This window comes from Peromyscus eremicus, chromosome X (genome assembly GCF_949786415.1).
Source record: "Peromyscus eremicus chromosome X, PerEre_H2_v1, whole genome shotgun sequence".
NCBI lineage: Eukaryota > Metazoa > Chordata > Mammalia > Rodentia > Cricetidae > Peromyscus > Peromyscus eremicus.
In genome coordinates this window covers 1466818-1488518 of record NC_081439.1, presented here as the reverse complement: position 1 = coordinate 1488518, position 21701 = coordinate 1466818, and the positions used below count along the sequence as shown (strand labels likewise).

Sequence of the window (21701 nt, the reverse complement as noted above, 5' to 3'; positions counted from 1 at the left end):
TCCCAAATTCTTCCCAGATCCTCCCTACCCACCCAAATTGCACTCACTCGGGTGCTCTCTCTCTCTCTCAAAAAAGAAAAAAAAAACTAAAACTGACAGTCAAGGAACAACAAAAATATAAATAATAAGACAAATGATAACAAAACAAAACAAAAAGCACATAAAAACAGAGTCCATTTTATGTTGGCCAAACTACTCCTGGGCATGGGGCTTGCCCTGGAGTGCTTCGGAAACATACAGTGACACTCCATAGTAGAAAATGGATTTTACCTTTCCCAAAAGCTATCAATTGCCTATAGCTTCTTGCTAAGGGGTGGGACTTTGTGTCCACTTCCCCTTCATGTTGGGATTTTGTTTGGCTTGAATTTTTGCAGGTCTTATATGTGCTGTCACAGTCTCTGTGAGTTCCTATGCATATCAGCCTTGTTGTGTCTAGAAGATACTGTTTCCTTTGCGTCCTCCAACACCTCTGGCTCTTACAGTATTTCTGCCTCCTCTTCTGAGAATATCCTTGAGTCTTGAGGGGACAAGTTTGGTAAAGATATCCCATTTATGACCCAGTGCTGCAAAGTCTCTCTTGGAACACTGTTCAGTTGTTGCCATGATGTTTTATCACAACAGTAGAAACTCTAGAACATAGGATTATTGCCAGCTTGTCTTGGGGAGTGAAAAAAGCAAACAGAGCCCTGAGATTTAGACTAGAGGACCAGACTTAGCGCTTCCAAATTCTGTTTTGCTTTTACCACACTGTGGAAGGGAAGAGGCTGAAGACTTGAGGAAACTTTCACCCCTAGTCTGAGTTCTTAGTCCCACTAGCAGTGAACCGCATGGCAGATAGGTGGTTCTAGAGGTCAGGCCATGTGCTGAGCTTACTCTCAGGATTTTAAGTCTTTGTAGTTACCCCCAGGTAATGGGATCTGATCAAAACAGTTGGATTCCATGATGGGGAGGCCGTTGGCTTCTCGATATTTCACAAGTCTCTCAGCTTCCCGGCGGGCCCACTCTTGCATCCTAGAAGCAGTAACAGGTGTGGTCTGATATGAGAGAGCCTCACTAGACACTAGTTCTCCACCTCAGCACCCCATTCCCCACCAGTGCAGGGCAAGGATTCTGGCCAGAGACTCCTTCAACCTTTCCCCTTGTCTCTGCCTCTACCCACTCTACTCTCTTGGAATACCCCTATACCTGTAGTCAGGCAGATATGCCACAAATGTGGTACCAAAGACCAAGGCGATGGAAAAACCAAAGAAGAAGACAGCTCGCATATTCCAGACATCCACCACAGGGTCCTGGTCATAACCATGAAAGTCTGGGTTCTGAGGAAAAGGAGATGTCAATAAGGGCTTCCTGTTGCTTCATAAACATATATGCTGGCTCCATATGATCTAGTCTCTAATCTGCCCTCAGACCAATTTCTTACTCCTCACTAAAATCCTTTTCCTATTCTTTTTTTTTTTTTTTAAGATTTATTTATTTACTTCGTATACAGCATGTATGACTGCAGGCCAGAAGAGGGCACAAGATCTCGTTACAGATGGTTGTGAGCCACCATGTGGTTGCTGGGAATCGAACTCAGGACCTCTGGAAGAACAGTTAGTGCTCTTAACCTCTGAGCCATCTCTCCAGCTCCCCCCCTTTTCCTATTCTTTAGAGTATGTGAAGTTCCTTCCCAACAAAGGGCTTTGGTATTTGCTGCTCCCACTACCTAGAAGGCCCTTCCTCCAAATCTAATCAGAGCAGGATCCATCACCATCACTTCATCCAAGGTTTTTGACTTTATTTCCAAATGAGTAATTGGCCTCACCTACTTGTTTGGGAAACATTACCTAATCACCCTGTCTGTTAAATTGTACCCTTGGGAAGTGCTATTTATAAAAGTTTAAAAATGGGGTTGGGAATTTAGCTCAGTGGTAGAGCGCTTGCCTAGCAAGTGCAAGGCCCTGGGTTTGGTCCTCAGCTCTGAAAATAAATAAATAAATGAATGAATGAATGAATGAATGAATGAATAAATAAATAAATGTTTAAAGATGGCTGAATATTGGTAATTTCCTATGGGTCCACTTATCCTATAGCACCCTATATATTTAAGCCCCTCAACCAGAGGTTAGTGTTGATGAAGTACTTATATGCTAGGCCTTTTCAAAAATACAAACCTCACATATCCCAGTAAGGTGGAAATGGCAATAATAAACATCTTCTAATTCTGAGTATTTCTTAAGTGGCAGGAGCTGTTGTGACCATTCTGACTCATTTAATCATATGAAGCAGGTCTATTTTTTAGCTGTCCTATTGCTTTTCCCACTTTACAAAGAAACTGTTAACTTCAGTCCTTTACCAACTTTACTGAGCTCTATATTTCCCCACCCCTAAGTGTATATTTTAAGTCAGTGACCCAAAATAGGCAATCAGTGCCTGAGTTACAATGAGCAAGAGAAAGTGGTCTTTGCAACCAGAATAGAAGGGGCTAGGGCATGGACTTTAGGATTTGGTCAAAGGGTAGCCTCTAGGTTTTAGGATTTCATTCATGTATAGCTAGAATGAAAATTTCTCAAGAGCTGAGAGCTTAATGAAGTAGAACTTGGGAGAACAAGAGACATTCATTCTTAATCTATAAGCCAGAAGGCCATGGATAGATCGATATCATCTACACAAGAGATATCATACCCATTTTTAAAATCCCTCCCAAAGGAACTAATTCGTAGGGGTCCCGTAATACTAGATTCCTGCATGGAGTGGACAGAGCCAGCTATTCCATCTCCTTGTTATAAAAAAAAAAACTCATTTAATACATTTTCCTCAGATAAAGGACGTGTCAGATAGTAAACTGATTAGGAATAGACACAAAACTTCATCTTAGCCAAAAGGCTGACAAGTGATAATGGACCAAATGTCCATCAAGCACACACTACGCTGAGCACTGCTTTGAGTAGAATGCACCTGAATACCTGTCCCTCTAGAACTTATATCCTGTGGAATGCTGTCCTCCAGGCATGGAATTGCCATTGCTGTCTTAAAATAAAAACAGTTAAACCCCTGACCCATGTTCCTGTAAGTAACCCCAATTAAACCCATAGGTTTACCAAGCTAGATTTGTGTTTCTCCAGTCTGTTGCATGGCTCCAAGGATAGACCTATCCAGGGCAGCAATGGAGTGAAGAAAACACAAATACAGGCACACAGAAAAGCTGGGATCTGTTAGATTGTGCTCTCTGATGGAGGAATCATAGTACTCTAGGAATCTTGGCATACTTATTACATAGAATTAACAGAGAGATAGGATTATTATATCCAGATAACTAAGGAGCCAGGGTTTATGGAATATAGCTGGGTGAAGAAGACAGGATTAGCTAATCTCAGTAGGAGCAGTCTCTGTAGGGGTAGGAGTCTTTAGGACGTAAATATGGAAGTGTGGAGAAAGCTATAATGGACATTTTCTGTATACACTATCAACATCTACACTTGGACCAGGAGGGAAGCCTTTGCCATTTCCCCAAGCTAGGCTTGGGGAAGACTTTACCATTTTTCCCACGGATCTGAGGCACTGGGGTCCTTGACATGGCCATGACTATGTCAACAGCACACATTCACTCAGGACTTCACACACTCAGGGCTTCCTCAGCTCCCCACAGTTTGTCATTGGTGAACTATTTGAATAGATAAGATGCTTCTTCTTATCTCCCCAGGAAAAGCTGATACAACACTTGACACCCAGAGACATGACAACAATGAATTTGGGGAGGAATAGTACATTGTCTCTGCTGTGGGTGAAGAGACATGCAACTAACTGAAGCTAAGCCATCCTAGGGTGTAGCATCTGTGGGGGCAATCCTAACATGGCTTGTTCCAGGAGTAGGCAATTATACTCACACTTCTCTCCTGTCTGTAAGAAAGTATACTGGGAGAGGCAGGCAGATCTCTGTGAGTTTGAGGCAAGCTTGGTCTACATAGCAAGTTCCAGGACAGCCAGGGCTAACTACATAGTGAGACCACCTCAACAAAAAAAAATGAGACTAGGAAGGTGGTACATGTATTTAACCCCAGCATTCAGAAGGCAGAGGCAAAGGCAGGTGGATCTCTGTGAGTTCAAGGCTAGCCTGGTCTACACAGTGAGTTCTAGGTCACCCACAACTACATAGTGAGACTCTGTCTCAAAAAACAAAAAACAAAAAGAAGAGGGGGTAGAGATAGAAAGTATGCTTGGGGTGGGACTGGAGAAATGGCTCAGCAGTTAAGAGCACTGGCTGTTCTTTTAGAGGACCTGGCTTCAATTTCCAGCACATACATGTGGCTAACAATTAGCTGTAACTCCAGTTCCAAGGAATCTAGCACCCTTTTCTGGCCTGCATGGGCATTGCACACATTTTACACAGACATACATACAAACAGACAAAACCTTCCTACACATAAAAAAAAGGTATGCTGGGGGCTCCGTGTCTAAGAGATCAAATTGTTCTTGAAGAGAGTCCCAAAGTACAATTTCCAGTACCCAGTTGGGTAGCTCACCTGTAACTCTAGCTCCAGGAAGATGTGATGCCTCTGGCCTCCATGAGTACCTGCTGGCACACACAAATACATAATTAAAAATAATAATTTTTACAGTATGCCGAGTAGAGATTATCTAGTTGGGACTCTTTCACCAGCCAAATGTGGCCAATGGAGAGGCAGCAGCCAGCTGTAGCATTGGCCTAAAAGCTGTCAAACATGGGGATGAGATGTGTTGCCTATATCCCCCTGGTCTCAAGCTGTTCAAAGGAGCAGGAGCCAGTTCCACTTAAGCCTTCAGAGGTGAGGAGACATATGGAGTCCCATGGCATACTCTAGGATGAGGTGAAAAGGCTTATGGAGAATGACTGTGTGCTGTGGATATTGCTCTGTATAAATAAAATGCTGATTGGCCAGTAGCCAGGCAGGAAGTATAGGCTGGACAAGCAGAGAAGAGAATCTGAGAACAGGAAGGCTGAGTCAGGAGCTGCTGCCAGCAGCTGCCCTGAGTACCAACATGTAAGATACTGGTAAGCCACGAGCCATGTGGCAAGGTACAGATTTATAGAAATGGGTTAATTTAAGATATAAGAACAGCTAGCTAGAAGCCTGAGCCATTATGCCAAACAGTTTAAATAATATAAGAGTCTGTGTGTTTATTTTATAAGTGGGCTGCAGGATTGCCAGGGCTTGGTTGGAGCTGGAGAGAAACTCTCCAGCTACAACTGTGCTTAATGGAGGGCTAACTAAAGTAGTTGCCTCCCATCCAATCCATTGTATCTACCACTGATGTTTTGAGAAAATGATACAAGCAATGGAATCTTTTCATTCTGTATTGGACCTTGCTAAAATTTTTCTTAACTACCCCTTAGCAGCCAATTCCTTAGATCATTGGCACTTTCTTAGAATGTAAGGAGCCTTTAATAATCCTGACTACCCTTTTTAAAATAGTGATATATGACTCAGTAGGTAAAGGCTCCTGTCACCAAGCCTGATGACCTGAGTTCCATCCCTGAGAACTACATGGCAGAAGGAGGAAATCAATTTCTGCAAGTTGTCTTCTGTAGTATGCACATGCACACAAAAATGTGTGTAATTTTTAAAAAGATTTCATTACATAGATTATATAATGTTAACCTCTGAGTGTTTTACAGATTTAGAAACACATGAAAAACATGCAAGCAACACCCAAAGGAGCAAACATGGGGAATCATATGGGGTATAAGGGCCAGGCACACCTATGAAAATTTTAAAAGCTTTATGGGTGCAGATGATACCCACCATGATGAATGAGAAAAGTCCTACAAAAGTTCCGTGCCTGCAGATTTTAGTCAAAATAATGGTTAGAGTTTGAGTGAGCCAGACATGATGGTACACACTTATAATTCTAGCACTTGGGAGGTAAGGAAGGATTGGGAGATCAAGGTCATTCTTGGCTACTACATGAGTTTGATCTCAGCCTGGGCTATATGAGACCCTACCTCAAAAAAGCAAATAAGTGTTTGAATGAAGATACAATGTAGGAGTGGAAAAAAGATGTTTCCATAACCTGTAAGTTGCTAAACAAAAATCTCAGTGCCAAGGGTGGTTTATTTCCTTACAAGTTGTTGGCCAGGGAGGCCCCTAAAACAATATAGGCTCTTGGTTGCCCAACAGAACTAAACTGTAAGATTCTGTTTTGAAACACTTCATTCTTTGGTTGCAGAAAATCATGGTGGGACTGAGCTGAAAGCTGGCTTGCTTTCATAATGCTCAAAGGCAGTAAGCAGACACTGGACTGAACAACAGATAGACAATTGCAAGGAGACAGCTTATTATCAGGGATGAAGGTGGTAAGGAAGGAGAAGGAGGAAGAGTGGGGAGAGGGAAAGAGAGAGGCAGACAGAAATGTACAATCTTTTTTTTAAGTATTTGGTGCTAGAATAGAACCTATAGCATACTCAGCAAGTACTCTAACCTTGAGCTACATCCCCAGCCTAGATGCATGTCAAGTTGAAGACCATTCAGAATTCGATTAGAAGAGAAAAAAGAAGCATCCAGACTCACCAATACTCAAGACAGAAGCAGAGAAGCCACAAATCTGAGAAAGCAGGGAACCAAATAACCATACTTAGCAACAGAAAAACTGTTCTCACCCACCAGTTATCTCAATACAAGTTCAAATGTAGGAAGGTTAAGCTCTTTTGTATAAATGGCTACTGTCTATTTCTCCCTATATGCTATGTCTCCATCCAGAAGAGCCTTGAACTACCCTCGAAGACAGTAGTTCTCAACTGTGGGTTGCAACCCCTTTGACAAATTTCTATCTCCAAAGATATTTACATTACGATTCATAACAGAAGCATGATTACAATTATGAAGTAGCAATGAAAATAATTTTATGGCTGGGGGTCACCACAATGAGGAACTGTATTAAAGGGTCACAGAATTAGGAAGGTTGAGAACCACTGCTATTAGAAGCCCAGGTTACTATGCTGAAGACTGAAGTGCCAGATGTGTTGTTTTTTTTAGAAACCTTGGCTGTATAGACCAGATGTGCTTCAGATGACTCTAGCCCTAGCTAATACCTAACAGCAACCACCTGGGATCCATTGAGGAGCCAAACACCCTTACTGTGCAACCCACAGGGCCATGAAACAGAGTACTAAGTCACCAAACCTTGCACAGCTCTAGACAACCAAGAAAGGCAGCAATTGCCTTTGTAAGGCTTGTCACACACTCTCTCATATATCCTCTTCCATAACAAAAACAACAGTAACCAGTCATTCTTTCAATCCCTTTAATAAGGTGCTCTGAGAAACCAGAATAATAACGGGCAGGGGGTGGACAAAATAATGCTTCTTAAGCCCCGCTTAGCAATTCATCAGTCATCTTCTGGTAACTGGATCTTGCTGGGATCAAAACAGTTGGATTCCATGATGGGGAGGCCGTTGGCTTCTCGATATTTCACAAGTCTCTCAGCTTCCCGGCGGGCCCACTCTTGCATCCTAGAAGCAGTAACAGGTGTGGTCTGATATGAGAGAGCCTCACTAGACACTAGTTCCCCACCTCAGCACCCCATTCCCCACCAGTTCAGGGCAAGGATTCTGGCCAGAGACTCCTTCAACCTTTCCCCTTGTCTCTGCCTCTACCCACTCTACTCTCTTGGAATACCCCTATACCTGTAGTCAGGCAGATATGCCACAAATGTGGTACCAAAGACCAAGGCGATGGAAAAACCAAAGAAGAAGACAGCTCGCATATTCCAGACATCCACCACAGGGTCCTGGTCATAACCATGAAAGTCTGGGTTCTGAGGAAAAGGAGATGTCAATAAGGGCTTCCTGTTGCTTCATAAACATATATGCTGGCTCCATATTATCTGGTCTCTAATCTGCCCTCAGATCAATTTCTTACTCCTCACTAAAATCCTTTTCCTATTCTTTAGAGTATGTGAAGTTCCTTCCCAACAAAGGGCTTTGGTATTTGCTGCTCCCACTACCTAGAAGGCCCTTCCTCCAAATCTAATCAGAGCAGGATCCATCACCATCACCTCATCCAAGGTTTTTGACTTTATTTCCAAATGAGTAATTGGCCTCACCTACTTGTTTGGGAAACATTACCTAATCACCCTGTCTGTTAAATTGTACCCTTGGGAAGTGCTATTTATAAAAGTTTAAAAATGGGGTTGGGAATTTAGCTCAGTAGTAGAGCGCTTGCCTAACAAGTGCAAGGCTCTGGGTTTGGTCCTCAGCTCTGAAAATAAATAAATAAATGAATGAATGAATGAATGAATGAATAAATAAGTAAATAAATAAATGTTTAAAGATGGCTGAATATTGGTAATATCTTATAGGTCCACTTATCCTATAGCACCCTATATATTTAAGCCCCTCAACCAGAGGTTAGTGTTGATGAAGTACTTATATGCTAGGCCTTTTCAAAAATACAAACCTCACATATCCCAGTAAGGTGGAAATGGCAATAATAAACATCTTCTAATTCTGAGTATTTCTTAAGTGGCAGGAGCTGTTGTGACCATTCTGACTCATTTAATCATATGAAGCAGGTCTATTTTTTAGCTGTCCTATTGCTTTTCCCACTTTACAAAGCAACTAAGGAATAAAGAGACTATAAACTACTTGCCCAAGGTCATCAAGTGAATAATTTCCAACCAGGGTGTCTGACTCCAGAGTCTCAACTATTCATAAAGCACAGGAATCCAGTTAGTCCTAAATTCAAATATCATTTCCACTACCTACTCAAGTTAATGTGATTTTGAGTAAGCAATTTATCTGTTTTAGTATCCTCATCTGCAAAAGGGTAACAGTAATAGTGTCTACTTCAAAATCACACTGTTTCAGAACTTAGATGAGTTAACAGATACAAAGTGTCTAGCACACACTGGCCCCAAGCACGTGCCATCTCTGAATTTAGTATTACAGTGATTATGTTTCTAACGCATTTTGGGCGCTGCCCACTTTAAGTGTGATTTCTGTCTACAAATAAAGCAAATCCCACTTCGAGTACTAGACTGAAGATATCAAAAAAAAAAAAAAAAAAGAGGACAACAAGCCAAAATTTCTAATCTTTGAAGATCTTGTCCACGGCGCAAGCCTCAAGCCGGAGAACATTGTCTTCTGACACCGGTCTGCAGGTCCCAGATTGGCCCCTGCGGCATCCCGTTTTCCCCCTCCCTCTCACCTTCGCGTAGAGGTTTTCGTCCTCGGGTTCTGGGTCTTCCTGCCAGAGCATGGTCGGTTCTCGTTGCCGCTTTCTCTCCACAGCAGATGGCGAGATTACAGCCCTGGAGGATTCCCAGCGAACGCGGGCAGCCGGAAGCCCTCGTATCACCGCTGCGGCGGAAAGGCGGCGAGCATACAAACTTAACAGCCGGGCCGCCATGACAGCTTGTGCTGCTGGGTGGGTGGGGGGGGGGGACACGGAAATGCGATGTGCGCAGCTGCGGTTGAGCCCAGCGCGATTTTTGTCGCTCCGCCCTCACCTCGCTAAATAGATCCTTGGTCTAAGTTTGTTTTCGAGCATAGCGAGGTGTGGACTCTGTTTTACTTCCCATCTCGTATCACCACCAAATCAACTTTATCCTTTCTGTCAGGCTAGGAGAAATTTGATCTTGAGACGTCTGTTTATTTTCTTCGTAAGAAGAAAGCGGTGACATCTAGACGGCCTTGTGAGGAAAGAGGTGGAGCTTCTGCTTGTCTTTCAACTTCAAAGGAAAGCAAGCTCTAAAAAGCGGGCCTCATAGGGGTAGCCAATAGCTACTCTTTTTCTGGACTCCCGGGGCGTTCTCACGGGGAATGGGGTGGTAGCATATGCTTGCCAATCAGAGAAAGCCAGGGCCAGCCGGTGGCGGGCAGCAACCAATCGTCAAGGCCGGCCAGAGCGCGCTCCCTTAGTAGGTGGATGGTGGTCGGAGCGCCGGCTCCCTTCTCCTCGTCGCCATTTTGTGTTGGTGACTGTGGCCGGCTAGGAGGAGGCGGCACTGAGTTTCCTTGGGAGGGCAGCGCGTTGGGCGCGTCTCCCCTCCCCCTTTCCTCTCTTTTGCTCCTAGCCTTGGACTTGGTTGTTGCAGGCGTCGGCTCCCGTTGAACTAGCAGTTCTGGAGGAGGTGGCGGCTGGTGGAGGTGATGCCTGGGAGCCCTCCCTTGACAGCCCGGGCCGAGAAGGTGAGCGCCGTTGAGGGTGGTAGGGGCCGAGGTAAGGGAGCGGGACGTGCGCGCGGTGGTGGGGGTGCGGTTCGCATAGAAGAGGCGCGGGGACGGACTGCACACTCGGGGTTTACACAGAGCCAAGGGATGCACCTGAGAGGGGGTGTCCCCCCCCACCCCGCCCCGGCTTTTTCTTATGAAAGCAAAAGCGCGTGCGCGTTTGGGACACGGGATGGGTGCACGAGGGTGGGGGAAGGGGCGGACAGATGGGAGTGGGGTACTGTGACTTAACTGTGTTTGCTCCACCGAACTTTTATCTTTTGGAACGTGCGTGCCTGCGACTTTGAGGGGGTATTCTTAGATCGGGGTGTGCTGGCTGCCCTGTGTTAATTACCCACACGGAAATACTCTGGCTGCGGCCTCTATTCATTTATGTGGCGGGGATGGGGGTGGCGAGCGCGAAGAGAGAAAGTGACTGTGGTTTTTAATCCTTGGGGTATATATCTGACCTCGGTCCTTATCTGTCAGGAAGCTGTTACTGGCCAACCCCAACCTATTTAGTGAATGCTGGGGAGGGTTCAGTGGACAGAGACTATATATGTGACTTTTCTTCTTTTGGGAGTTGTATCTGACACTGACGTTCAAGTATTAAAATGGGAATCGTTTGATTATGTCTCTTGTGGGTTTCCTTCTGTGATCTTGGCTCTTGGTTATTTGGGGGCTCGCCTGAAACTTTGATTCTTGTCTGTGCTGTGTGTGTATGACAATGTTTGACTCATCCTTTTGCCATTGAGGGGTTTGCATCAAGTTCTCAGCCACTAGGGTTCCTGGTTGATTCTTTTCCCCATCTGGGAGCAGTTAACTGGTTCCCCGTGGTTTGAGGTGGAAGAGAAAATAGGCACGTGTGTACTTGGTGGAAAGGTGTGGTGGCAACCTAGTATTGGGCAAGTACTGTAACTACCTTGCTTTATTTACTTGATTTCTGTACAGTGGGTGGTAGCTGAAGATTCAGGTATTGTTTCTGATCCCTGGTTGGGTCGTATCACTCTCAGAACTTGTAGTTCTCATGACAGCTCCAAAAGTTGGATGAAGTGACTGCTCCCTTCAACTCAGTAGAACAAAATATCTTGGAACCACTTCAGAAAGAGGCCCCTTTTGCCTCTGGAAAGCTTAGCCTATGATCCTTGGGGAGAGATACACCTGGGGACCTGGCTGCACATCATGGCTGAGCCACTTGCTGTGCGAAAACCAGAGCTGTGTTGGCCAGGAGCCTAGGGAGGTGGCAGCTGTCTTGTTGCGAAGTTAGCCCCTACACACACACACACACACACACACACACACACACACACACACACACACACCTTCCCTCCTCCCACCCCTCCCTCCAAAAGCCTTTCAAGGTTTCTGACTGCCTTGTCAGGGTATAGCTGGCATCTTGTTGAGAGGATGAAATGATACCTTAACCCATGGGAAGGAGCTTGGGATTCCCATTGTTGTGAAGTCTTTTTTTACTCTTTTGTCTTTTGGTGTTTTGCTAGTTGTTTTAGTGATGCTGGGGACCCCAAGAGCCCTGAACATGCTGGTCAAGTGTTCTGCCCCATAACTATAACCCCATCCAACTATTGTGGTTTTATTTCTGTGACTAATATGCCTAATCCAGGCAAATCATTCAGCACTTGATCTAAGAATGCAAAGCCTTGATCACATAGCCAGTGGTCCCACCAAATCTCTGTAAGATGCTCTTTGTTTGATAAGGGCATTACTGTTTTCTAGGGCAGTGGAATCTGGCCTCATGCTTATGGGGAAAGGAAGGAGAGAGCCAAATGGGGGCTGTCTTCCTGTACTGATTCACAGGAGCACAAGGAAGTAGAAAACAATGTCCTTAGGCTATAGACAGTAGAGAGCCTTGACAATGACAGTCTCTGAAGGAGGCCCTCTCTGCACCAACTGTCTTGACCCCTTTCTTCCTTCCATTCTCTGCAGAGTCTCTGCAGGAGGCATCACCCAGGCTGGCAGATCATGGTGGCAGCAGCGGGGGTGGCTGGGAAGTGAAACGGAGCCAGCAACTGAGGCGGGGCCCCAGCAGCTCCCGAAAACCCTATCAGGACATGGAGTATGAAAGACGGTGAGTTATCCACTCCCTTGGTTCTCAAGCACTATAGGCATACCCCCATGTGAGCAGTGATCCAGGAAGATGCTGAGAGGCACTTACTTCTAGGCAGAAGAAACAACACAGCAAAGGAGTGGTTTCTTTTCAGCATTATGTGTATCTATGCTCTGAGAATGCAAAGATGAATGAGACATAATGATTGTAGGTCTCCTCATGTCTTGTTATGTATGGTCTTACAAGGAAGACCACATAGTTTACAGGTGATTGCCAAACAGCCTGATGAGTACCATGGCTGGATGTGAGGGTAGGTTTCTTGTTAGTATGAGTGTGGAGGCCAGAGAGTGATGCCAGGTATCTACCTCAATTGCTTTCCCTCTTATTTTTTGAGGCTGAGTCTTTCATTGAACCTAGAGCTCACAGATTTAGCTATGTTGGCTGGCCAGCCAGCCTGAGGGAGCCTCCTTTCTCTACCTTCTCAGCACTGGGATTACAGGCATTTGCCACACTTGGTGTTTGTATATGGGTGACAGGGAATTGAGCTCAGGCCCTCAAACTTAAACCACAGCAGTTTACTGATAGAGCCATCTTCCACTGTGAGAGTGGGTTTTGCTTTGTCTTGAGACAGAGTTTCCCTTTATAGTCCGTACTGGCCAACTTGTGATCCTGTTACTTTAGCTTCCTGAGAGAGCTGGGGTGACAGCTTATCCAATTCATACAGGGTGCTTTGTTTTTTTATTTGAGATGGGTCTTGCTCTGTTGTCTAAGCTGGTCTCAAAATCCTGGGTAAAAGTGATCCTCCCAGTTCATCTTCCTGAATAGTTGGGGATGTGACATCTCACTGGGCTTATATAGTTTTGTTTTGCTTTTCAACTCTGATACCAAACAAACATTTAGAACACTTGGTAAAATTTAAAGATTTTGGGTATAAGTACAAGATCCTTTTACATCCTGGTAGATTACTGCCCCAGGTGATTCTGAAGCAAGTGACCTATCCACCATATTGTAAAAGAGCCCAGGAAGGCAAACCAAATTTAAGAAAGTCTGTTCTTGGCCGGGCGGTGGTGGCGCATGCCTTTAATCCTAGCACTCGGGAGGCAGAACCAGGAGGATCTCTGTGAGTTCGAGGCTAGCATGATCTACTGAGCGAGATCTAGGACAGGCACCAAAACTATACAGAGAAACCCTGTCTCGAAAAACCAAAGAAGAAAAAAAAAGAAAGTCTGTTCTTAATAAATTTGCTGGACATGGTAGTGTGTACCTGTAATCCTAACACTTAGGAGGTGGAGGCAGGAGGATCAGGAGTTCAAAGCCAACTTGTGCTACATGAGACCTTGACTTGAAAAAATAATAAATTTATGAAACATTGGAGAGAAAGCGGTTTTGAAATGTCTTTGTGGAGTGCGGTACAGGAAATTGAACCTAGGTTGCACAATTCAGCAAGTGCTGTACCACTGAGCTATTTTATATACTCAGCCCTTTACATTTTATTCTGAGATAGACTCTAAATTGCCCAGCTTGGACTTGTACTCAATCTGTAGCCCAGACCAGATTTGCAGGCATGACCTTGCAACTGTCCTGCCTCAGTCTTGTTGAGTATCTTAGGTTTACCTGGCCTATACCACCAGATCCAGCTTATAAATGCTATTTTATCCATTTGTTTGTTTGTTTGTTTGTTTATTTTATGTGTATGAATGTTTTACTTGCGTGTGTCTTTGCACCACATGTGTTCCCTGGTGATTCTGGAGAGGGCATTGGATCCCCTGGAACTGGAGTTACAGACCGTTGTGAGTGAGCCAACCATGTAGGTGCTGGAAATCAAACCTGGATTCTGTAGAAGAGCAATCAAGTGCTCTTAACTGCTAAGCCATCTCTCCAGGCCATATTTATTTATTTTTGAGATGGGGTTTCACCATGTAGTTTATATTTGCCTGGAACTCATTGCAAACACCACCACCACCACCCCTAAGCCTCCCAGGTATTGGAACTAGCATGTGCCACCATGCCTGGCATTGACCTTCTTTTAAAACTGTCTTTTGCAAGGCATTTGGTGGCTAGAAATATACTCGATGGTAGAACTCTTACTTAGCATGTGTGAAATGTTAATTTCAATACAGTACTCCCTTAGGGGAAGATTAATTTGATTGTAGACCATAATCACTACAAGTGCTGTGTGACTAAGCTTCAGGTAGTTATACTCTCCTTGGACTTTGTTGCCAAGTGAAACCACTGGTTTTCTTCTGGTTTTTAGAGAATCTGAAATGCAGAGGTTTGAGTTAATCACACTTTCCAGTTCTAAACAGGTTTTATCATAGATCGGTCATCACAAGGCCTCCTCTTACTATGTTTAGTTTTTTCAGTTTATTCCCAATTCCCACCTCTGTAGCCAGCAGCTCTGTTGTGCTTAATATGTATCCTTCTAAAATAGGTAGTATTGTCTCAAGTGTCAGTTTTCAGTTCTCATAAACAGCATAGTGCTACAGTCTTCTGTTTCCTGAACTTCCATAATACTCAGCACTGTGTATTTTAGCTGTCTCTATTGCCATTTGTATATTAATATTTTGTCTCTAATTGCTGCACCATGAGATGTGCGTGTTACATTTTACTTAATACTGTGTGCCTGCCAAAAATAGTTACTGTTCTTTTTGTTGTTGTTTTGCCAGTTTTAAAGATTTATCTATCTATTATGTCTACAGTATTCTGCCTTGCATGTATGCCTGCAGGCCAGAAGAAGGCACCAGATTTCATTATAGATGGTTGTGAGCCACCATGTGGTTGCTGGGAATTGAACTCAGGACCTCTGGAAGAACAGCCAGTGTAGTGGGTAGCCATATCCTCTTCTATTTTCACATATATTTAAAAAATGGTATATTTATTTATTTTGAGGAAAGGCGTGTGTGTGTGTGTGTGTGTGTGTGTGTGTGTGTGTGTGTGTGTGTGTGTAGGTCAGAGGACAACTTGTGAGACTCAGTTCTTTCCTTGGCAGTAAGTGCCTTTACCCACTGATCCATCTTGTGCCCCATCCCCAGTACTTTTCATCAGGGTTGTTAAACAGGAGCATTGGTGCCTTACCAGTGACTATACCACTGAAAAAAATGTTTCTCACTCCATCAACTATTAACTGCCTATAAACCTTCATGGGGGTAAGGGGACCCGTGAGTCTCTCACACTTCTGTGACAGAGTGTGATGGGCCCCATCATAAGGAAATCCTGCTTAGGTGATCACAGCTGCTGTGAGTTCAAAAATGCAACAGTCATGTCATACCCAGCCCCACCTCCCACCTTCCTCTCTATGTTTTTGATTTTGTGGTTTTTGTTTTGTTTTTGAGACAAAGCCAGTCTGTCTGTCTGTGTCTGTCTGTCTGTCTGTCTGTCTGTCTCTCTCTCTCTCTCTCTCTCTCTCTCTCTCTCTCTCTCTCTCACTTTGGCTGTCCTGGAATTCACAGAGATCCACCTACCTCTGCCTCCCAAGTGCTGAGATTAAAGGCCTGTGCTATCATACCTAGCTGGGTTTGTGTATGTTTTTAAAGCTGCTAGATTTGGGTGCCAACAAGATGGTTCAGCAAGTGAAGCACTTGCTACACAGACCTGGAGACCTGAGTTCAATTCCCTGGAACCCATATAAAGCCTGAAGGAGATAACAAATTCACCAAAATTGTCCTCTGACTTCTATATGCATGCTGTGGCCCATGTGCCTACACACATACATTATGCACACGTATAGTAATAATAAATTTTTAAATTAAAAAGCCCTGCTAGATTTTTTCATTCTTTAGAAAATTATTATGTGTAGTCATTGTTCATAGTACTATCACATAAGGTCATTTTAATACAGGCATATTTTTCATGTTAGTCTGTTTTATTCTCTTAGACAGTTTTGCTTCTACTTTCGTGTTAAATACATGCATGATTTTATGTATCTATATAAAATATAGGGACCATAGAGAAAACATTATGTCTGTTATTCTGAGATTGGCTCAATTCATTTAATATAACTTTATTCAGTTGCACCCAAGTCTTGAAAAAGGCCTAACTCCATTCTTTGTGGCTGGAGAAATTGTTATTATGTGTATAAAGCACAATTTCCTTACCCGTTCCTTTGTTGTTGGTTCCATAACTTAGCTGTTGTGAATAATCTGCAATAAACATTAGTGTATAAATGTCTCTGATTTGTTGGCTTGAAGTCCTTCAGGTAAATACATAGCAGTGATAAAGTTGGGTCATTTGAGAGATCTGGTTTTAGTTTCTGAGGAGCCTCCATACAGAATTCATAGTAAATGGACTAGTTTACTTTTCCAACCACAGTCTATGAAGGCTCACTGTTATCCACTTCCTCACCAGCAGTGTTATTTTAAGACTGCTAAGTTTAGTTAGCTATTGTATTAGTTTGGTTATTTATATCTGTGTTGTGTTGGCATTGGAAACAAGGTAGCCTCATGGTATAAATTAGGCAATCTTTGCTGTTTTGGGAGAAACTTGTGTGAGAGTTACTATTGTGGTTACTATGTTATATGTGTTACTATGCCTTTAATCTTAGCACTTCTGAGGTAGAGGCAGGCAGGTCTCTGTGACTTCCAGGCCAGCCAGGGTTAGATGGTGAGACCCTATCTTTTAAAAAAAAAAAAAAAAAAGCTATTCTTACCTTGAAACTTAGTAGAACTTACCTTTAAAGGCATCTGGGCCTTGTTTGTTTTTGCAGTCTAGGGAGAGAATCCAGAACCTTGAGTATGCTAGGCAAGAGTTCTACCACTTGCTATGCCCCAGCCTTTGGTGAGTGTGTGCGTATTTATATGTGTACATGTCCAGTCATGTGCAGGTGCATACGTGTGTATGTGTAAGCCAGAGGTCAACCTTGAGCATTGTTCTTAGGAACCACCTACCTTGTTTTTGGGGTGTGTGTGTGTGTGTGTGTGTGTGTGTGTGTGTGTGTGCGCGCATGAGGACAACTTGCAGGAAGGAGTCTATTGAGAAAATACCATATAAGTTATGGAGATCAAACTCAAGTAATCAGGCTTGGTGTTAGGTGCCTTACCCACGAAGCCACCATCTCTCTGGCCCTACATTGTTTTTGATTTGTTTTGTTTTGTTTGAGACAAGGCCTCTCTACATAGCCCTGGCTGTCTTGGAACTCACTATGTAGACCAGGCTGAGTTGTACTATTTCACCAACATTCACATACAGTAAGTGTTGTTTCTCATTTATCCTGTTTCAGATTTCACATTACATGTGATCCAGGTGATATATGTATTCAAACTTCTATACTTATTTTTAATCATTAAAAAAACCCTCCTTCCCCCCCAAAAAATTTTCTGGGTTGCTACACAGAAAAAAACCTGTCTCAAAAAAACAAAAAAAAGTGTTCTGGGTTGTGGCTAGCTGAGAACTACTGGCGATTGATGGCTTCTTGGGAAGGGAGGGTTGATTTTCTATAAAGGGTGGCCTCTGATAGGTTGACCACTCTCTAGTGGATGGCCCCACACGTATAAGTATGTAGGCAGTACAAATTGGAATCAGTGGGCTATTGAAAAAAGAGAGAGGACATGAAATTGGGAGGGGTTAGGTGGATCTGAGAGGAGTTAGGGAGAAGTGGAGGATGGGTGTGATCAAAATACATTGTATACATGTATGAAATTATCAAAAGCACAAAAAAGTTTTATATTAACAAAAAGCTCTGTCACAGATCTTCTTTATAGAAACATTCCAAAGCCAGGCATGATAGCATATGCCTTTAATTCCAGCACTCAGGAAGCAGAGGCAAGTGAATCTCTGACTTTGAGGCCAGCCTGGTCTGCATAGTGAATTCCAGGTCAGTCGGGGCTGCATAGTAAGACCCAGTCTCAAAAAAGAAAAAAGAATTCTGGGAGGGAGGGAACAAAGAAACATTCCACATAAGATAGATTCTAAATAAGATAGGTACATAGATATTTCTTCTCACTCAGAAACAGCTTAATTCCTCTCTTGAGTGTGGGCTGGTTTTAGTGGCTTTCATCTAAATTAAACAGTAGAGTATGGAGAAAGGAAAAATAGGAATTTTTTTTTTTTTGAGATAGGGTCTCTAGCCTAGGTCAGCTTCAAATTCCCTATGTAGCCAAGAATCATCTTGAACTTCTGGTCCTCTGTCTCCAAAGTGCTGAATTTGTAGACATGAACTACCATACCTGGTTTTTATGAAGGAACCAAACTGAGGGCTTCATATATGCTACTATACAAATACTCTACCAGAATTTTTGTGGGTTGAGAAAAATGATAAATACCACCTTATTGATCAAGGTCAACATCGCCAGAGATAAGTCATGCTGCTGCTGCTTGATAGTATATAATCAGAAGGGCTTCTCACTTTTGTTGTTTCTCAACAAAACAAAACCCCATAACCTCAAGTGTAATTAAGAAATCACTTCAAACAAAATCATTGCTATCCTTAAAAAGAAAGAAAGATGCCAGGCAGTGGTGGCACACGCCTTTAATCCCAGCACTCTGGAGGCAGAGGCAGGCCGGATCTACAGAGCGAGTTCCGGGACAGCCAAGGTCACACAGAGAAACTCTGTCTCAGAAAAAAAAGAAAGCTACAAAGATATATAAATATAATATATATATACATACATACATACATACATACATACATACATACATACATATTTTGAACCTTTCAGAGACCGGGCAGTGCTGGTGCACATCTTTAATCCCAGCACTCAAGAGGCAGAAGCAGACAGATTGCTGAGTTCGAGACCAGCCTAGTCTACAAAGTGAGTTCTAGGACTATAAAGAGAAACCCTGTGTCGGGGGGCGGGGGGAAGAATCTTTCATAGGCCAGAGAAGACTTTGATATCCTTGAAACAAGACATATTGCAAATGGCTCAGTATGCTTCTGTTTTTCCAGAGAACCTGAGTTCAGTTCCCTAGCACCCATGTTGGGTGGCTCACAACTACCTTTAACTCCAACTGCAGGGAAATCTGACACTCTGGCCTCCACTGGCAACTGCACTCATATGTACACATGCATGAACATACACTTAAAAACTAAAACTAAATTTTACAAAGAGACAGACTGGTATGAGAAAATTAGTGGAATCCTAATAGTCCATTGTTTAGTTGGCTTAAGTTCTCTAAGTATTAGGGGAAGCTAGGCAGAGGGTACACAAGTGTTATCTTTGAACTCTTGTAAATCAAAAAATATTTCAAAATAAGTTTGACTTTATCAAGATTAGAAACTTTCAGATCAATGGACACTATCAAGATGAAAAGAAACCCCACAGAATGGGAGAACATATCTACAGATCATGCATCTGGTAAGGGATTCCTATCTAGAACATGTGAAGAGCTTTTATAGCAAGAAAACAAAACATCCAAACTCAGCAGTGGGTAAGGGCTCAGGATATATTTCAGCCACTGAGTTATGTCCCCAGACGTTTTGTTACTGAATTGTCTGAGCTTGCCTTGAATTTGTGATCCTCCTGTCTTAGCTTCCTTGAGTGCTGCTGTTATGTTAATTAGGTGTTAATCACTGGTGCTATGTTTTCTTCTTTTGTATTTATTTACTTGTTGTTTGGATTTTTTGTTGTTTGATTCATGGTTTCCCTCTGTATCTCAAAATGGCCTCAACATTTCTATCTTCCTTCCTCAGCCTCCTGAGTCCTGAGATTACAGCATACACTGCCACTCCCAATTTGCTTGCTTGCACTAGTTCATTTTCTTTATTTTCAGTACTGTACAGAGCCTAGCTCCTTGTATTGTTTGTCTTTTAATATGACTCGTGATTGTTTGTGGGTCTCTGGATTTTTCCAAGCTTAAGTATTTTTGTTTGTTTGTTTGTTTTTCCAAGACAGGGTTTCTCTATGTAGCTTTGGAGCCTATCCTGAAACTTGCTTTGTAGACCAGGCTGGCCTCAAACTCAAACAAAGATCTGCCTGGCTCTGTCTCTCGAGTGCTGGGGTTAAAGGACTGTGCCACCACCGCCCAGCAGTATTTTATTTTTATATAGTTCAATTGAATGATCTTTTTTTCTATGCCTTGGGGTTTGGGTTATTAATTCCCATTTAAAGGTATAGGTCTAAGGGATTTGGCTAAGTGAGTAGAGCATATAAAGGATTATGAATATTTTTTTCTAACTTTTCTTTTTCTGATTTGTAGCTAAGGCTTTGTGCATGGCACAGAAGTGATCTAACATAGAGCTATATCCCCACCCATTTGTTTGTTTGTTTTTATATTATTCGGTGTGAGTATGGTTGTCAGAGGACAAGTTTGTGAGTTGGTTCTGTCCTTTCACCTTCGTGTAGGTTCTAGGAATCAAACTCATTGTCAAGCTTGCATTGTTGGACACTAAGCACCATTACCTGCTAAGCCATGTCTCTAAGTCCCTCTTCCACCCCACCTCACCCCCTTTTTTTTCACATAGCCCAAGTTGGCATCAAAATTTAGATTCTCCTTTGTTAACTTCCTGAGGGCTGGGATTGTAGGCATGTGACACTACACCTGGTCCCCTTCCCCCCTTTTTCTATTATGGTTTAATTTCTTCCATTTACATTTTTTATCGAAGCTGGCATAGTGGTCCATGCCTGTAATTCCAGCATTTAAGAGGCTTAGAAAGGAGGACCATGAGTTCCAAGCTAGTCTTGGCTACCTAGTGAATTCAAGGTCAACCTGAGATAAATACCAAAAAACCCTGTAGTGGTGGCTCATGCCTTTAACCCCAGCACTCAGGAGGCAGAGGCAGGCTGATCTCTGAGTTCGGGGCCAGGCTGTCTGGTCTACAGATTGAGTTCCAGGACAGCCAGGGCTACACAGAGAAAGCCTGTCTCAAAAAACCAAACCAAACCAAAGAAAAAGTAAATAAATACACAAGTAAATTTTCATATATGTGAAGAATAGTCATAAGATCTTGTACATACATAGATATTTAATCATGTATTTGCTTACAAGATTTATTATTTTCATTTATGTGTGTGTGTTTGCGTGTATATATGTGTATATGCATTAAGATCCCAAGGAATTTAAGTTACAGCCTGTTGTGAGCCACATGGGTGCTGGGAATCAAACCAGGGTCCTTTGGAAGAGCAACCAGTGCTCTTAACCGCTGAGCCTTCTCTCCAGCCCAATATTTAACCTTTTAGATGCAATCGTAGGCAGTGTCTTCCTGTTTTTTAAACAATAGTTATCTGAATTTAAGTAAAACATGTAATTGCATATTAATTTTATAGCCAGAAACGCTAATAAATTTATTATTTGTGTGTGTGTGTGTGCGTGCGCGCGCGCGTGTGTGTGTGCGCGCGCGTGTGCACACTTACAAGTGTGCTCAAGAGCCAGAAGTGGTCATTGGATCCCCTAGAGCTAGAGTTACTTATGGATGTGAGCTGCCCAACATGGATACAGAGAACCAAACTTTCTTAAATCTTTGAGCCATCCCTCCAGCCCCTGATTTTCATTATCGTCATCACTGTTGTTATTATTTTGGAGGTGCTGAAGATAGAA

The 21701-nt window shown here is 43.0% G+C and overlaps 3 protein-coding genes and 1 non-coding gene across 9 annotated transcripts in view; 1 reads left to right on the top strand and 3 right to left on the bottom strand.

The window, feature by feature from the left end:
* Positions 1–357: 357 nt before the first annotated feature.
* LOC131899639 (NADH dehydrogenase [ubiquinone] 1 beta subcomplex subunit 11, mitochondrial-like) lies at positions 358–3562 on the bottom strand. The gene is made up of 3 exons (XM_059251137.1): positions 3483–3562; positions 1186–1347; positions 358–1011 (listed from the first exon to the last, which is right to left on the bottom strand). Exons 1-3 carry the CDS (start codon positions 3560–3562, stop codon positions 876–878), a joined length of 378 nt encoding a protein of 125 aa, XP_059107120.1. The 3' UTR covers positions 358–875.
* LOC131900343 (U2 spliceosomal RNA) lies at positions 2684–2877 on the bottom strand. The gene has a single exon (XR_009376234.1). It is a non-coding gene; the product is annotated as a U2 spliceosomal RNA (small nuclear RNA).
* A 3684-nt stretch (positions 3563–7246) lies between the features above and the next one.
* On the bottom strand, positions 7247–9411 carry Ndufb11 (NADH:ubiquinone oxidoreductase subunit B11). The gene is made up of 3 exons (XM_059250057.1): positions 9165–9411; positions 7643–7773; positions 7247–7468 (listed from the first exon to the last, which is right to left on the bottom strand). Exons 1-3 carry the CDS (start codon positions 9363–9365, stop codon positions 7345–7347), a joined length of 456 nt encoding a protein of 151 aa, XP_059106040.1. The 5' UTR covers positions 9366–9411; the 3' UTR covers positions 7247–7344.
* Positions 9412–9424: 13 nt separating this feature from the next.
* Rbm10 (RNA binding motif protein 10) overlaps positions 9425–21701 on the top strand; it is a 31190-nt gene continuing 18913 nt past the window's right edge. For 3 of the 6 annotated variants that reach the window (XM_059250054.1, XM_059250053.1, XM_059250051.1), the window contains exon 1: positions 12132–12254. In XM_059250054.1, the coding sequence (XP_059106037.1) occupies positions 12238–12254 (17 nt within the window). In that variant the 5' untranslated portion in view covers positions 12132–12237. Of the gene's footprint in view, positions 10212–12112; positions 12255–21701 lie in introns of those variants that run through there. The other 3 variants (XM_059250056.1, XM_059250055.1, XM_059250052.1) reach the window with 3 other exon arrangements.

Coding starts and splice junctions, on each gene's coding strand:
- LOC131899639 (XM_059251137.1), bottom strand. CDS start 3,562: ATGGCCATGTCAAGGACCCCAGTGCCTCAGATCCGTGGGAAAAATGGT. Junction 1,348..3,482: donor AAGCCTAGCTTGGGGAAATG/GCAAAGGCTTCC, acceptor ATGAAGCAACAG/GAAGCCCTTATTGACATCTC. Junction 1,012..1,185: donor GCATATCTGCCTGACTACAG/GTATAGGGGTAT, acceptor TACTGCTTCTAG/GATGCAAGAGTGGGCCCGCC.
- Ndufb11 (XM_059250057.1), bottom strand. CDS start 9,365: ATGGCGGCCCGGCTGTTAAGTTTGTATGCTCGCCGCCTTTCCGCCGCA. Junction 7,774..9,164: donor ACGAAAACCTCTACGCGAAG/GTGAGAGGGAGG, acceptor CCTTTTCCTCAG/AACCCAGACTTTCATGGTTA. Junction 7,469..7,642: donor GCATATCTGCCTGACTACAG/GTATAGGGGTAT, acceptor TACTGCTTCTAG/GATGCAAGAGTGGGCCCGCC.